This window comes from Erpetoichthys calabaricus, chromosome 2 (genome assembly GCF_900747795.2).
Source record: "Erpetoichthys calabaricus chromosome 2, fErpCal1.3, whole genome shotgun sequence".
NCBI lineage: Eukaryota > Metazoa > Chordata > Cladistia > Polypteriformes > Polypteridae > Erpetoichthys > Erpetoichthys calabaricus.
The window spans coordinates 40,499,273-40,514,852 of NC_041395.2; the positions used below are offsets into that span (position 1 = coordinate 40,499,273).

The following is a 15,580-nucleotide window of genomic DNA, read 5'->3' on the forward strand; positions in this document are numbered from 1 at the left end:
ATTAAACGAGGTGATTTTCTTCAACACTTAAAGAATTCTTTTAATGGAAGTGGAGGACTATCATCACGCCATGGCAAACTATGTCACAATAATCTCTATGCGTCCGTACACCATTCTAATGTATATTTGGGCACAGACGAGGCCACGAATCTCCGCAGACCCAGCGCCCTCTGTTGGAGTCTCACGTCTGGATGTGGGCTGTGAGGACAGTTTGTACGTCATTTTTTTCTTTTACAGCCCTTATTCTTTGAATGTTGGGTTACTTTGCGATTCCAAATTGTAGCGTGTGTCAGCCAGACCTGTGTTTTCTAAACGGTGCACAGGGCTGCCGAGATGGGTCTGATCCCCGCCACACGATGCTGGATTAAGTGGATTTAAAAACGTCACATCGTAACTTGCGCAGCGTCTGGCGGTTCCCACACTAGGCCCGCCGAGCTTCCTCCTTCCGTGCAGATGTCGTCCCACCCGTCATCTGGGAGGGGAGATGAAGTTACGTCGCCACTGCCAGCCCGAGGCGTCACTTCAAGGAAGAAACAAACAATCATCTCCTAATGCGGAAATATCGCTGGAGTGGAGCTTGCCAGTCGCGGACCGGCCTACTCAGTATTGTGTTTGTTTTTTAAGTAATTTGTCCTGAATAAAACAATCTGAGACGCTGCGGCAGCGATCGGACAGCCTGCGTGACCTGACAGGACGGCGGAGTGACCCGATAACTCCTGGATGAGCAGTGTGGGTGTCACTGGCCCCGATTCGCCGCCTCTTTGTCGTCTGCGAACCCCACGAAGAATGTTTCAGAGAGGCAGACAGTTTGGGGAAAGCGTGTGAGACGCGCGCCACCGATGTCACGGCTCGCTGAAGGCGCGTGAACTGCGGACAGGAAGAACAACAGGTTGGCAGACGCGTCCCGACATGTTGCTCGGAAAGTGAACGGCTGCTGAAGTCGGCGCCTCAAGTTCCCAGGGGAGTGTGAACAGGGCCGGGGCCATGGCGTCCGGAGCCCCACCGTTCGCCGTCGTCATGTTTTTCACGTTTTTGTCGCAGCAAGAAGGTGAGTAGGAGCCGCAGTCACGGGGAGGATGGGAGGTACACCTGCCGTCAGAAGTATGCACAGGAAAGAATGAAGGAATCGAAACCAGCGGCCTTCTCTGAAACCCAAAGAAGGCGCACAGGGGTTAGGCGACAACACAGTGTTACTTCTTCAGGTGCAGACGTCTGATTTTTGTCGGGAACTTTTTCTTTGAGGTCGACATCCGCCATGGAATGAAGTTGTTATGAATGTGTGCCCGCCACTTTTGTCTGTGAGACATTTTCTCATTTGCTGCCAAACCTTGCATGTTTGGACAGCACATCTGGAAATGCCTGATGCAGTATCAACACTTTATCTTGTTGCAATGCTGACTTTTGCTGTGATGTAAGATTTGCAGGTTAAACAATTAGATGTGATCTAACCTCACCTGTTTAAACATGGTTGACCCTTGCCCAGTTTTATTACCTCTTCCCAGCTGTTTCTGTTTCAGTTAGTTGCTTGGTTCACACTACACGTGATGTCATTGATCATTAACACTTGTTTGTGATATTTGCTCTATCAAGCACTGGGCTATATAGTTACCAGAAAATCACATTTTTAAATTGAGAAAGTGGTCTGTTACTATGTTGGTTTCTTTCTTTTTTTAAGACATTCAAATATCTCATTGTGTTCCTTCACTTTTTGCAGCACTAGGGTGTTGTATCTTGTTAGGCATTATGGATGTAGTGAGACGTGAAGCAAAATTACAATTTTGTTGGCTAACTAGAAAGATTACAATATGCAAGGTTTTGAGGCAAATCAGGCCCCTTCTTCAGGCAAAATGAAGGGGCCTGAGTTGCATCAAAAGCTTGCATATTGTAATCTTTCTAGTTAGCCAATAAAAGGTGTCATTATTCTGAACTTTCCACTACATTCACTTTTTGCAAAAGGAATGTTGCCAACTCTAAAATAAACTGTTTTATATTGATACACTAATCCAAAAGACATTAAGTCAAATATGTTTGTGAACCATCTAAAAGCCCTAAGACTTTTGCACTTTTGTATATTTAGGTTTTTGTTAAAAACAAAAGTAGCACACAGAAGCAAATGTATAATTTGCATGAAAACCATTATTTATCAGAAGAAAAAGAAGTTGTGTATTTCATCCATGACTATCACTAGTAGGCTGTTCAACAGCCTCAAAATAATCGGGCCATAGTCTGACAGGGTCTTATAATGATGACCTCAAGACACTGCAGCATACTAAAAGTGCCTTGATCAGGTTGTCTTCAAGTACATTATTAGTTGAAAAGGCCCATATTTTTGTGTTGTTTTGTCAGAACATGTGGCCAGCTTGATGTTTTATGGACCATTTATATAAGTGAATTGATGTTTGTGAAAGTGGTAATAGGAAAGCTCTCATGTCATGTGGGAAAGGTAGGGGAATCTATTAGGAACAATACAATAGACGTACTGATTGATGTAGTGTCTGGTCATTATAGTACTTATGTCAACTGTTTCCAAAATCTATAGTGTTGACACCTACCATGAATTGCCCAGTAGCATGTTAAATTACGGGGCTGTATGCTTTCAGAGTTTGGGCTGTACTTATGGTGCCAATGTAGGCTGTGTCGGGATTGCTGTGGATTGTAGTAGGGGTGGGCGGTATGACCAAAATTCTATATCACGGTATTTTTCTAAATTATCCCGGTTTCACGGTATTCTACGGTATTTTTTTCCCATGCATGAGTGGATGTTAACCACATTTTCCACTGCAATTACTGGCTAAGAATAACCTATTCCACTGTCAAGAGCATTGTACATTGTACAAAAAAAAACTTTAAATGTGCACACAAGTATTAATACAGGTTTGCATGGCCCCATTAAGTGATAGTTTTCAAGGGGGTGGCACTAATGAAGAGTAGGAATCACATTGCATGACAGATGCAGTCAAAATATAGAACCTTTTTATTGAACAAATTTTGCAAAAACTTAAACTATAATTTTGACAACATATTTTCAACCATACAAAGAGGCATTTAGACTTATAAAATATCCAGAAGTGCTTGTCAAAAGTTGTATTGCACTGAACATGTCTTAGAAAAGGAATAAATAGTAAATATTTTTTTGTAAACCAACTACACTTTTTTAATGTTAACGATCTCTGTCCACTGACAAGTTAAAGTGACTTTTTAAACAACTTTACCATAATTAAACTGCATAATATTTAAACTAATAAATAATAACAATAAAATAAATAATAGTATTATTACTGATAGTTGCACTATTACTTCAAGGCTTCAAGCCCAGGTGCATTACACAGTAGTCACCAAATTAAAATAAAACAAAACAAGTGCAACTTGGTGATGACATCTTTACCAACTGAACCATCATTTAGGCAAACTGCAGTAATATGGACCTCGCTTCAAGCTAAGCTATATACATAAATAATAAAACTAACTTGCATTTATAATGCTATTTGTGGTATAGCCCTACGGAATCGTATTAGGGCCACAGTGAAGAAAACAAATACGGACACAGGGAAGAAAAAAACAAACTATGTGTCGAGAATAAAGTTGACATTTCCACTTTATTCTCATAGTTTATTTTATAATTAAAGTAGAATGTTGTAAACTAAACTTCATCCTAAAATCAATGTTTAATTTACTAGATTTTCTCAAACCCCGTCATAAGTTAATGCAGCACATTAAATGCTTTGTGTTAAGTGTTCCCCGACACAGTTGTTATTCATTACACTTCTTAAACTGACTTCCTCCGCACTAAGAGGAGACGGCGATCACCGCACAGAATCCATTCATTTCATGATATTCCAGCTCTCTGCAAATTTATAATGCTAAAATAAATACTTGATATCATTTTCATGATGAAATGCATTAAAGCAGATATTAAACATGCATGGTGGTGAGGCGGTAGTGCTGCTCCCTCACAGTAAGGGGTCCCCAGGTGTATGTTCAGTGTAGAGAACTTTATGGCAGGTGTGACGAGGCTCCAAAAAACTGGATGTATGAATGGGTATCGCACAGGTTTAAACTTAAATATTTTGTAAATGTTGGGTTTGTGATCTGATGGTCGGAGACACGAACACAGAATTCAATGGATGTTCTTCTGAGCGGGCTTTTATTTCACGCGTGCTGTCTCTATCTGACGTACCAAACCCCCAGTTCCTATCCTTCCTTTTTCTTTCTCCACATAACCAATCACCACACGATAAATGTCTTTGTGAAATTAAAACTAGTTATAAACTTGGACTATAACCCATGGAGTGTTCAGAACTTTAAAAATATCTTCGTTATACATGTTTAATTATGCCATCCATTCAGGGTTGCGCCTATCCCTGAGCGAGTCGCCAGCACATCGCAGGGTGAATACAAGCAAAACATACACTAGCAGGGTCAATATAGCATAACAAAACCCCACATCCTACATGACTTTGAAAGGAAACTGAAGCGCCGAGTAAACCCACCAGAAAAACATGCAAATGCAAGGCAGGGTACACCCGAGATACCCTTGTTGCGAGGCAGCAGTGCAACCTCCATGCCGCCGTGCCCCCACATGATTAATACATGCTTTAATGCATTTCATCATGAAAATTATATCAAGTATTTATCTTAGCATTCTAAATGTTCAGAGAGCAGGAATATCATGAAGTGAATGTATTCTGTGCGGCTATCGCTGCCAGCGCCTCCTCAGTACAAGAGGAAGTCAGTACAAGAGGAAGTCAGTTTAAGAAGCACGTACCGATTTAACATGGCTCGGGGAACACTTAACACAAAGCATGTAATGTGCTATATAACTTATGACGGGGTTTGAGAAAATCTAGTAAATTAAATATTCAGTTTATGATGAAATTTAGTTTACGATGTTCTACTTTAATGACAAATTACCAGAATAAAGTCAACATGTCGACTTTAATCTTGACATAAACGGTGAGAATAAAGTAGAAATGTCGAGAATAAAGTCAACATGTCGAATTTATTCTTGTCATAAATGTTGAGATTAAGTTGGAAATGTCGAGAATAAAGTCAACATGTCATCACACTATTACACTTTACCCAGGTATCTTACACAGTATTGAAAACAAATAAAACAAGTACAACTTGGTTTGCAGTATTACCCAGTAGTATAGAAACAGTATTTACACATTTGAACATAATGGTCCACATCCGACTTTTTAAAACCAAAGTATCTCCAGGCAACAGACGTGACTCCTTTATTTCGGCAAAAGTTCTTCTGTGTCATCATGTTCAACTTTATCGTCAGCTACAGCTTCAGTTTCGGAATGTTCTCTGTCAATTTTCACCGTGCAATTCCTACACTACCACTACCTATTTAGCAGTGTAGCAGTGAAAAAGAGCCCCTGCGCAACATCTCTGTGTTTAGCGGTGTAGCAGTGAAAAAGGTCCCCACTTGAACAGTTTCCCGCAGCGCCACGTTCCAAACATCGTTTAGGCAATTTAAACCGGTGTTGCGGTATAAGAAAAATCCATAACATAACAAAAATAAAAAACAGTTTTTGGTATGAACCGGTATACCGCCCAGCACTAGATTGTAGTCAAAGTATCATCAGAAATAAGTTCTGCTCTTACCTTGTGGCTGATGACAACAGGATTCACACATGGAGGCGAGGTAGAAAGTGGTGCAAGTAAGCCAACATTCATCAGTGACACATCAGCAGTTGTAGTGGTATAGGGCACAATTTTGCTATGATAGCCAATAACTTCTGTTTCTTTGAGAGTCATTTTTATTGTCTTACAGTATATAAAGTATGTCCTGTCACCCATTTTGTGGAAGTCAAACTAGTACCATTCTTCAACATGACAGTAGATGGTCATACACAGCTCTTGTCTCATTGGATTTACCAATTCTATGGTAAATCATGAGGAGCATCAAGAAAGGCCAACTGTAGTTCTCAATACAGATTTTGCAAACCATTGTCTTTCTGAAGGAGTAGTTGCGCTGCACTTAGTTCTTAGCTGGGTGTGTCACAGGGCACAATTCACCTTCAGTGTAACTTAATAGCACCATCCACAGCCCTTGGATTCATCAGCTGTGCCTGTTTATAATAGTTCTCCTACACAGCCCAGTTTTGCATCAATAAATAATCCCTTTATTCCAAGTTTGTCAGTATTTTTTGCACGTTGCACCACTGTTTATGGGTCCAACTTTTTTCGCATATGCATTTCTTTTAAGGTTTTAGAGTTGCTGAAAGATATATTTTTATTGCCTGTACTCCTCTTATAACAGCTATTATCTTATTTTAACTTCTAGGTGAAAGAGATAGTAAACGAGCTGCTTCTTTGCAATTTTGACTGCTTAAAAAATTTGATAGAAATGACAAGTTCCTAAACAAAATTATAAGTTTACAGGTACTGCCTTAAGCATCATAAACAAAAGAACACAAAAGTAAAGAGAATGAAGTGATTTATTTAGTGGTGAAATTTGTGAATGCTTCAGAATCGTCATGAATTTTTAAAACTTATTTATGTCCAGAATATGCTGGTAGCGTAGGGTACAAGGCAGAAACCAGCCCCAGATGAGTGCCATTGGTTTATCATGATGCACATTGTCTCTCTTACACACAGAAATACCACCATCACATTAAGTTGTACTGGGACAGTTTAAAGTCATCAGTTAGCTTAACACAACTATCTTTTGAATGTGTGAAGTATTCGGAGTATCTTTTTGTATCCTTACAGACCAGACAGTTGGTGGTGGGTGACTTGGCTGGGAATAATTTGTTCGGGTGTGGCTGCACAGTAGAATTGTGCACCACCACTCCAGAGTCTGCTAAATCTTCCTGAAAAATGTTTTTTATTATTTGCCTTTCTAGCAATCCAATGAGCAATTCTTTCAGAAAGTTTTCTTGGTCTTCTGGTCCTCAACTTGACCTCCATTGTTCCTGTTAACTGCCATTTTTAAAATAACATTACAAACTGAGTAAATGGCTACCTGAAAACACTTTGCTGTCTTCTTGCAGCCTTCTCTTGCTTTATGAGCATCAATTGTTTTATTTTTTTTCAGAGTGCTAGGTAGTTGCTTAGAGGAGCCCATGGCTGCTGATTGTTGGGACAAGTTTTGAGGAGTCAGAGAATTTATACAGCTTTGCAACTTGCATCACCTGGGGTTTCCTAACAATGACTGTGAACTATCATAGCCCTTATGAGAAATTGGTGTGCCCACATCTTTGCAAGGTGCTCCTTTCCTTTTTTCACTGTACAGTTGTACAAAACAAAAACAATACACTAATGTTGCATAAAATGCTCAAAAGAAATGTGTCATCTTTAACTTTATGCCTTTTGGTGATCAGTTCATCTTCTTCTTCTTCTCACTTAACTATTCACAGTAACAGACATTTTAAGCAAGAGTGCCCAGACTTTTGCTTGCCACTGTATGCCTGCTAATTGCGATACATTGCACTGTAATGTCATTTGTAAAGTTTTATTATAAAATAAATTGCCGATTATTAGATACAAGTGGAATCAACTGTCCAATTAAACAGGTTCTTCTAGTGTAAGTAACTCAACTCTGTTGTCAACTGGCCTTATTTCAATTATAATATTAGTGGTGTTTATAGTGTCACATAGTTTTATGTTGACATTACTTCTGTTTTTATGTGTATTTAGTTTAAATTGTCTGTTTAGTGGGTTATAATGTTTACTTTTAATTTAACTAAACATATACTTACTAGTTATAGGTATGCATCAGTGCTCTAATCCTGTACTCGGTGAATTGAATAGAAATCCTTAAAATAAAAACTATACAAACAGAAACTGAGACATATGGTGGGTTCCATGACCAAGCTCCAAAACCCTGTAGTACTGATGTCTTAGTGCATAATAGATGGAAGTCAAATTATGATTAGTTTTAGTGACCATTTTACAATGAATATGTCTGTGGAAATAGACCGCATTGGTGTCTGTCACAGAGCACTCGGACTCCAGTTAAATTTTTGTCCAAGAGTGTTGCTGTGTGAAGTTGGCAGTGCTTCCTCATTGGATTCTGGTATCTTTCCAAATTTGAAAGACATGCTGTTAGTTTGATTGTTAACTATAAACTGGCACAGTGTGAGGGAAAGACGGTGCTCTGTTATGGTCGACATCTCATTCAAGACTGATATGTGGAATCCATTATTGCTTGAGCAGATGCTGGCTACCCATAACCCTTGAGCGTATGAAGGTCTGCACAGAAAAATGATTAAAGCATGGGTTTTTAGGATTTTGATGCTGGTTTTATAAATGCAGAGAAAACCATCTTTAGCCCTTTCATCTTAGTTGTGAGTATCCGTCTGGAAAGATGATGCCTACTCTTCATTTTGTTTAAATCATCTGTCTGAATATTTTTAAACTTACAACTAAGAGCAATCCCTAAATGATAAAAATATGAAATGAATAAATAAAAATGCTTTATCAATTCGAGTACAGTATAAGTTACCCACAATAGCAGCAATACAAGTCAACCTGTTTCATAGGCAGAGCAAACCGAATGAATTCTGAATAAAATTAGAAAGGTAAACAAAATTTTTCTCCTTGGCTGGTTTTTGGTTCTGTAGTTTTGTGCTAACCTACAATAGACCAAGCAAAATTTATTGTGCTTGTAGCAGAGTTATATAAATACTTATCACAGGACTACCACAAACACTTGCCAAGATGGCTTTGTTCTAGGGGAAAGCAGATATAAGTTTGAAAGAAAAGAAGTGGCACAATACTGCTTACAGTCATGCCAGATTCTTCATTGTTCTTTGATCAGTGAAATATATTCACCTTCAGGTACTGTACTTATGTAAAAAAAATGACAGGAGTTTGATTACACGTTTTAGAAGTTTGTCTTGACCCTGTCTTTTTTTCTTTTTTAAAGGTAACATTGTTTGCTAAAAGGTGTTTCTTTATTTTTGAAAGGCATGTCTGTGGTGTTTATTGGCTACTGCCATGTTACAGTTGCTGTTCTAGCAAAGGTTTGCTATGTTTTTGTGTGCATATTACAGAATATAACATTCCCACCTTTAATGTAGTAGTTAGTTGTTGATGTTTAGGGTGGGGCACACTTTTAAGATATTGCTGTTCTCTAGAGTTTCCTTTTTGGCAAAGGCAATTTGCTCTCATCTTTTTCAGATGTAACAAGTATAAGAAATAAACTTTTCATTTTACTATTATAGTTAAAAGACCTGAATAGATTAAAAATCTGTATAGTAATGATTCTTTTTGACATTTTTGCTGTACTGCAGTTATTTTACATGAAAGTAATTGTTTCTTCATGAATTGGCATTACTGTTAAGTTCAATGGTCCTTCCTTCTCAACACCCATTTTCTAATCGACTTATCCAGTCAGGACTAGTGATAGCTGATGGCCAAATGCAAGACTCACTTACTCGACCGTACAAACACATGCACACACTAATTCAATTTCTTTTGTTAATCAAAAATATACATTATTAAAGGGTCTGATAGCGGGTAAATATCTTTTGTTTGCTTTGTCAAATAGTTTCACCTAATTTATTCTGCAGTGCTTTATTTTTATTGTCTAGTTAACTAGGAATGAAAATGCTCCATAGCTGTACATTATCATAAAGGTAGAATATCTAATTTCACTCAAAAATGAAAAAAAAAACAAAACATTTATTCATTCTTAACAGTCATGATACATGAATGGCACTACAAGTAATATATTATCAGTAATATTAAATTAGCCATGCCAGCAGTGTTGATTTAATTTGATGTGTTGAGAGTGCAGATCATTGTGTTAATGACATCTTTGATCTACCATAAGAGCCATAACATTATGCTTTTAATTGTTTACAGTAGTAGCAAGGCTGCTGACATAACCTCTTTGCATTTTATTAAAGCTTTCCTTTGATAGCCTTCCTTTTTAAGTACCATAGTTAAAGATGCCTTTCTTCTTGACATTGTTTGACCTTCTTGCCTTAGTCTTAGTTTTTTAACCATTTTTAAGTTCTTTTCCAGGATGCTTACACAGTCTGTTTAATTGATATTTTTACTTTTGTCCTTCAGTACACAGTTTTATGACTACGAAGCTGACATATGACTTTGGTAAGTTTTACTTTGCTGAGTTTCGATTTCCTTTTTACTCTGTCAGTATCTTTCTAAACCTGTTAGATTTTCTTCTAAGCATTCGTTTAGTAAGTGCCGAATATTGGTCAGTTCCATATTGTTTGTGTTTTTGTTTTTTTTACTTTCTCCCTCAATGTTTCATCCCACATGTGTGCTACTTTGCATTTACTCTAGCACAAAGTTGAACTGCAGTATCTCCCTCCATCAGTACTACTCCATATCATTTCAGCACTGATGGCTGTACTTTCACAGAAGATAACTATGTTATCTGTTGGAGTTAAAAATACATTTTTGTTTTACATTTTGGTTGGATTGGTCACTGTAGTGATGCCACTGTGAGTGTGAGGGCCAAACTTTGATCTCTGAAAGAGGATAAATTGCCTTTGGCATGGGAAAGCTTCTGTGCTTTTGGACTGGACAGTTTAGGGAACACTGGATGTCAGTCCTCAAATTTTTTTTTGCACAAATGAATGTACTTTTCTTTCTTTACTGTGTGTTTTCTTATTATACTGTACATCATTGACTTTCACTGCAAAAACTTTGAAGAGTGATGTATAGCATGCTGCTTTTAACTGCCACCATAAGCGTGAAAGGGAAGCAGTGAGGATGCCCCCCATTTTTCTTGAATGCCATGTTTTGTTACATGCTCTTAAAACAGGTTGTCATTAACAGTCTCACACTTGAGCAAATATCTTCCTGAGAACAAACAACCTATTTTGTAAAGCACTCTTATCAAAAGCAATATTATGGTCCCCCTGCAAGCCACAACATGCTTATGAACCTTATCTTGGTTATGAAAATTTTAATTATTATAGAAAAAGGTGAAATATTATCTCATTGTTTACCTAACTTAGTTAAAAAGGCAGTGGTCTGACCATGTGAATCTTAGTTGTCTTTCCCAAGTTGTAAGTTTATCAGCTTCCTGGTTAATAACCTAAGACTTCTTTATATAAAAGTTTCATTTCCAACAAGACTGTCAAAAACAGAGTAGTGGATACTATGGAATACTATCTGATGTCTCCACTTTCAATTTAGAGCATCTTGAATGATTGTTAATTTGCTTGCTTTATAAGAATAGTTACTAAAGTAGAATATTAACAATTGCTTATGCTGTATTTTTAATAACCTACCATTTTCAGTTTTGCAAGTTTACAACAATCTGTAGTTGCAGATTCACCCATATACCAAAAAGAAATCCATAATTTAAAAAGGCAGAGTATAAGTGGGATAGCCCACGTAATAAGGTAGAATTAGGCCAGGATCTACTTTGTTTTAGCTGGGGCCCCTTTTATCTACTTCTGGGGCTGTGAAACATTTTAGGATGGGATGCATTCTCTAAATATTCCTTACATGAAATGTGCAATATTATTGTCAGGTGTGTTTTTTTAATTTGTATGTTTTTCGTCAAGTTAATATTCCAAACTCTAAACCAGAGGTCCGCATTTCAGTAGCACCTGTCAGAAAGATAGGCAGCCCAGCTCAGAGAAGCATGGTCTCCAAAACTAGCTGTGGAACCATAGCGGTTGCATGTTTTCATTTGAATTAAACAGAGGCCTTTTGTCCTCTGAGTAGATTTTTTTATGTCTTAATTGGACTCATGTACACCCCCAATTCCAATGAAGTTGGGATGTTGTGTAAAACGTAAATAAAAACAGAATACAATGATTTGCAAATCCTTTTCAACCTATATTCAATTGAATACACTACAAAGACAAGATATCGAATGTTCAAACTGATAAACTTTATTGTTGTTTTGCAAATCTTCATTCATTTTGAATTTGATGCCTGCAAAGCGTTCCAAAAAAGCTGGGACAGGGGCATGTTTACCACTGTGTTATATCACCTTTCCTTTTAACAACACTCAATAAGCGTTTTGAACTGAGGACACTAATTGTTGAAGCTGTGTAGGTGGAATTCTTTCCCATTCTTGCTTGATGTACAACTACAGTTGCTCAACAGTCCGGGGTCTCCGTTGTTGTGTTTTGTGCTTCATAATGTGCCACACATTTTCAATGGGAGACAGGTCTGGACTGCAGGGCAGGCCAGTCTAGTACCCGCACTCTTTTACTACAAAGCCACGCTGTTGTAACACATGCAGAAGGTGGCTTTGCATTGTCCTGCTGAAATAAGCAGGAACGTCCCTGAAAAAGACGTTGCTTGGATGCCAGCATATGTTGCTCCAAAACCTGTATGTACCTTTCAGCATTAATGGTGCCTTCACAGATGTGCAAGTTACCCATGCCATGGGCACTAACACACCCCCATACCATCACAGATGCTGGCTTTTGAACTTTGCGCTGATAACAATCCGGATGGTCCTTTTCCTCTTTGGCCCGGAGGACACGACGTCCATGATTTCCAAAAACAGTTTGAAATGTGGACTCATCAGACCACAGCACACTTTTCCACTTTGCATCAGTCCATCTCAGATGAGCTCGGGCCCAGAGAAGCTGGCGGCGTTTCTGGGTGTTGTTGATACAGTATATGGCTTTCACTTTGCATGGTAGAATTTTAACTTGCACTTGTAGATGTAGCGACGAACTGTGTTAACTGTCAATGGTTTTCTGAAGTATTCCTGAGCCCACGTGGTAATATCCTTTACAGAATAATGTTGGTTTTTAATAAAGTGCCGCCTGAGGGATCGAAGGTCACGGGCATCCAGTGTTGGTATTCGGCCTTGCCACTTACATGCAGAGATTTCTGCAGATTCTCTGAATCTTTTGATGATATTATGGACAGTAGATGATGAAATCCCTAGATTCCTTCCAATTGTACGTTGAGAAACGTTGTTCTTAAACTGCTGGACTATTTGCTCACGCAGTTGTTTACAAAGGGGTGAACTTCGCCCCATCCTTGCTTGTGAACGACTGAGCCTATTGGGGATGCTCCTTTTATACCCAATCATGACAAACACCTGCTTCCAATTAACCTGTTCACCTGTGGAATGTTCAAAACAGGTGTTTTTTGAACATTCCTCAACTTTCCCAGTCTTTTGCTGCCCTTGTCCCAGCTTTTTTGGAACGTGTTGCAGGCATCAAATTCAAAATGAGTGAAGATTTGCAAAACAACAATAAAGTTTATCAGTTTGAACATTCGATATCTTGTCTTCGTAGTGTATTCAATTGAATATAGGTTGGAAAGGATTTGCAAATCATTGTATTCTGTTTTTATTTACTTTTTACACAACGTCCCAACTTTATTGGAATTGGAGTTGTAAGAACATAAAGAGGTCTGACAAATGAGATTGTTCAGTCCATCACCCACCTCTTTCTCAGTGTCCACATTCTTTAATGTGAATGCAAATTAATTTTCTATATAAAAATGTTTCCCTTAAAATTACATTTAAAAATTTGATGATTTACCAATAAAATAGCACTGGCGTGCCCACATATTTATATTGTAGGGCAACATTATGGTCTTCTCTACCTGTTCAGTAGAATAAATCCATCCATCCGTCTTCCTAATGTGCTTATCCTGGGCAGAGTTTTGGGGGAGCTGGAGCCAGTCCCAGCAAGTATTCGGAGTAAGGCAGGAGCAATATAATCTTTGTTTTAAAAATCTATTTAAGCTGAAAGAGAAACTTTAACAAGCTTGTAGATAATGCTTAATAATGCAACGTGATGTTGTACTGTTGTTTAAATGTTTCTGGAAAAGTTTAAAACATGCTGCATTGTTATTACAGAATCCACCAGGACAGTGAATCCTTCCCTCCATTTTCTTCATTAGTTGTTCCTAGTAAGGTAATAGGAGCCTATCCTATACCAGGGAGAAAGAATTCATATGTGGGAGATCAATTCTTAAGGAAATGCAGTGTAAAATAAAAAAGAGGTTCAATAAAAGAAAGAAATATGCAGCCCCTGTATTTGTTCAGGACTGAGTCCAGAGCCCCTTTTTCTACAGGGTCTCTCCAGTTACTGGTTAAGTTTAGGTCTGTTGGGAAAAATATCCCTTCCCGCTCCGTGCCAATAAAGTGACATGAAATTCCAGTAGGAATTTAGAAGTAACACCTGAACCTAATACCTAATAGAAGTGTTTACCCCTTTGTGTCTTTCTTGCTCCCTTGGTAATGAGAAATGTGGACAAATGATTTTAATACTTTACTAAAGTTGATATTACTGAGTAAACTGTTTGGGTAAACCATTTACCTTGCATTGGGTAGATCAGTGTTTTGTTTTGTATAGTTGTATTTCTAATTGTATTTTGCTTCTTTGTTAATTGAATGCCTATATGTTTGAAACATCACACCCAGAAACTAAAGTGCTATGTGTGCTTAGCATTGCATGGCATGATTACTCTGATTCAAATATGTGCTTTTGTTATGCTACTCGGTTTCTCTGCTTGCTTACATTATGCCATATTACATCTATACTCCAGGGATGCTTTCATAGACAAGAAAATTGTAACAGATACAATTTTTTTTACACTATTAGTCAATTTTGACTAAACACTATTTTAGTCATGTAGTATATACAGTAACAGTATGTATTTTATTAAGTGAAAAATTACACTATCTTTGTAGTAGTAACAATAGCACTTGTTTTTGAAGAGTTTTGCTTAACCTCTGACTCTCATATTGTGCACACTGCAAAGTTTTCTTGCATTTTTTCACAGGCTCACATTTCCAGGACATCCTAGGTATTTTTTTACATTAATAAATGTTTTAAAATAACATGCATGGTATACTAACATGCTGCACTCTTTTAGAAATTTGCATGTAATGCTCTTTTTATATTTTAACTTTGCCTTGTTTTAATTTTTAATGCTTATACATTTTAATACACTCATCTATTCATTTGTAGCAAAAACCTTATGTTAGACTGATTTTTATGACAGATTTACCAAATAAGCTACTTCGAATATTTGAAGTTTATTTCTCTTTTCCATTAGAGTACCTGTGGTATTGTCAGATATTTATTGCTTATGACATTTTTGAATTACAAGGTATCTATTGCTTTATTGTAAACTCTATATGTGTGATTTCATTTCAGGTCCATGTTGGGGAATTCCAAAGGTTCTAACTTCTCGTCAAGGAGAAATAAAGTTCTCCTTCTTCCCAAAATGGTATTCACATGAACAGAATTGCACTTGGCTGATTGAAGCACCTGTGGGACAAATAGTTACTGTCAGGTGAGAGGAGATGTTGAAGGACATTTTAGAATGAGAACAAGTGCAGCTAGTGGTTATTATTTTGGGTAGTACTAAAAAAATAGCAGTACAATGAACAAACTAGGCAGTTGTTTCCAATATTGGCAAATTATGTTTTGTTACTATTTTTGGATATTTTTGTTTTACTTGATAATAAGTAAATGCTATTTACTTTCATTGCAGGCAACGTTTATTCTAAATCGACAGCTTTCCCTGTGATTGCTTTACTCAGAACTGAGACATTTTTACATTATCAGGCTTTGGTTTCATTTGACTTCTTCAGAAATCAACAATTATTCCTTTTCCACTAGGTGAAGCACTGCATAGGAATTTAGTGCCTCTT

At 37.6% G+C, this 15,580-nt stretch overlaps 1 protein-coding gene across 2 annotated transcripts in view; it reads left to right on the top strand.

Moving 5' to 3' along the window:
* The first annotated feature begins 214 nt into the window (after positions 1 to 214).
* lrp10 (low density lipoprotein receptor-related protein 10) overlaps positions 215 to 15,580 on the top strand; it is a 32,915-nt gene continuing 17,549 nt past the window's right edge. Inside the window, exons 1-4 of one of the 2 annotated variants that reach the window (XM_028793651.2) lie at positions 215 to 1,048; positions 10,033 to 10,071; positions 14,704 to 14,727; positions 15,081 to 15,219. In XM_028793651.2, coding sequence (XP_028649484.2) covers positions 985 to 1,048; positions 10,033 to 10,071; positions 14,704 to 14,727; positions 15,081 to 15,219 — 266 coding nt within the window. In that variant the 5' untranslated portion in view covers positions 215 to 984. The remainder of the gene's footprint in view (positions 1,049 to 10,032; positions 10,072 to 14,703; positions 14,728 to 15,080; positions 15,220 to 15,580) is intronic. The other variant, XM_051922297.1, reaches the window with a different exon arrangement.